The 2,007-nt window shown below is 45.0% G+C and overlaps 1 protein-coding gene across 1 annotated transcript in view; it reads left to right on the top strand.

The window, feature by feature from the left end:
* Positions 1-790, top strand: part of col7a1l (collagen type VII alpha 1-like) — a 27,224-nt gene extending 26,434 nt beyond the window's left edge. Inside the window, exon 9 of the mRNA XM_043713218.1 lies at positions 758-790. Coding sequence (XP_043569153.1) covers positions 758-790 — 33 coding nt within the window. The remainder of the gene's footprint in view (positions 1-757) is intronic.
* The last annotated feature ends 1,217 nt before the right edge of the window (positions 791-2,007 follow it).

Here is a 2,007-nt window from a genome sequence, read left to right as displayed (position 1 = left end):
TGCAACATTTAAGAGGCATTTGAATGGGTATATGAATAGGAAGGGTTTGGAGGGATATGGGCCAGGTGCTGGCAGGTGGGACTAGATTGGGTTGGGATATCTGATCGGCATGGACGGGTTGGACCGAAGGGTCTGATTCCATGCTGTACATCTCTATGACTCTATGATTCTATATTCTCATCACTGTGGTTCCCTGATAGGGATATAGACATATGAAACACTCCCCTACCTTTCTATTGCAACCAACTGCCCTATTTCATTAAGCATTGGTGTGAGATGAGAATGTGAAATGAGAACTTTTTTTAACTAAGCAAGTTGTTATGATCTGCAATGCACTGTTGGAAAGGGTAACGGAGGCAGTTTCAACAAACCATTCAAAAGGGAAATGAATAAATTCTAGAAGGAGAACTTTTTGTAGGACTCATGGGAAAAGGCAAAGTTGGAGAACTACATAATTTAGTCGATATTTTACAGAGCTGAAACAAGTACAATTGGCTGAATGGCTTCCTTAAGTGCTCTAGCATTCTGTCATTCCACATACAAGAATACAGAGATAAAAGTCTAAAAGGTTTATACATAATACAAATTATTCAATTTCTTGAGATAAACAACTCAAACAGGATGTCTAGTAATTCTATGGTGTGGAGGCGCCAGTTTTGGACTGGGGTGGACAAAGTTAAAAATCAGATAACACCAGTCAATCATCCAACAGGTTTATTTGGAAGTACATGCTTTCATAACCCTGTTCTTTCATCAGATAGCTAGTGGAGCAGGATCTAAGGACACATAATCTATAGTAAAAAAAATCATACAACTGATGCAATGAATTGAACAAATCTAAATTGCTGTAGAAATTAATAAAATGTCACATGGACTGACTGCCTACAGGTTGTGTGCTTTTTGAACAAAATAGAATGGACGGCACAGTGGCTCAGTGGCTCGCACGGCAGCCTCACAACGCCAGGGACCTGGGTTCGATTCCAGCCTCGGGCGACTGTCTGTGTGGGGTTTGCACATTCTCTCCAAGTCTGCGAGGGTTTCCTCTCACAGTCCAAAGATGTGCAGGTCAGGTTGATTGGCCATGCTAAATTGCCCATTGCGTTAGGTGCATTAGTCAGTGGGAAATAGGTCTGGGTGGGTTACTCTTCGGAGGGTCGGTGTGGACTTGTTGGGCTGAAGGGCCTGTTTCCACACTGTAGGGACTGTAATCTAGTGTATCTGCAAATTCACCCCATAGACTTATATTTGTGTGTGTGAATGTGAAGGAGTGAGGGTGTGTGTATGTGGGGGAGAGAGGGAGACAGAGTGTGTGTGTGTGTGTGTGTGCGCGTGTGCGTATGTGTGCAATCTTGATGGAATGTGTGTGCGAGTGTGACGGAGTATATGCCTGTAAGAGGGTGTTTGCATGAGTGAGGGTGTGTGTGTGTATGATTGTGTGTCTGTGTGTGTAGAGTGTAGTGGGGTCACCTGTAGTGTGACATGAACCCAAGATCCCAGTTGAGGCTGTCCTAATGGGTACCAAACTTGGCTATAGCCTCTGATCAGTGACTTTGTGTGTTGTGTACCCTGAAGTCTGTCTTGGAGAATGGTCAACCAAAGATCCAAGGCTGAATGTCCTCGACTGCCGAAGTGTTCCCCGACTGGAGGGAACACTCCTGTCTGGCAATTGTTGCATGGTGCCCATTCATCCATTGTCATAGCATCTGCTTGGTCTCGCCAATGTACCATGCCTCGGGGAATCCTTGCCTGCAGCATATGAGATAAACAACATTGGCCGAGTCACATGAGTATCTGCTGTGCACATGGTGGGTGCTGTCCCCACATGTAATGGTAGTTTCCATGTTGAGACTCTGACACGTCTTGCAGTGGTTGCCACAACAGGGTTGGATGGTGTTATGGTCGATGTTGTTGTGAAGGCAGGGCAATTTGCTGCAAACAATGGTCTGTTTAAGGTTTAGCAGTTGTTTAAAGGTGAGAAGTGGAGGCGAAGGGAAGATCTTGGCGAGG

Source organism: Chiloscyllium plagiosum, chromosome 23 (assembly GCF_004010195.1).
Source record: "Chiloscyllium plagiosum isolate BGI_BamShark_2017 chromosome 23, ASM401019v2, whole genome shotgun sequence".
Classification (NCBI taxonomy): Eukaryota; Metazoa; Chordata; class Chondrichthyes; order Orectolobiformes; family Hemiscylliidae; genus Chiloscyllium; species Chiloscyllium plagiosum.
Note: the sequence above shows the minus strand (reverse complement) of the source record. Positions and strands in the feature narration are given on the sequence as shown.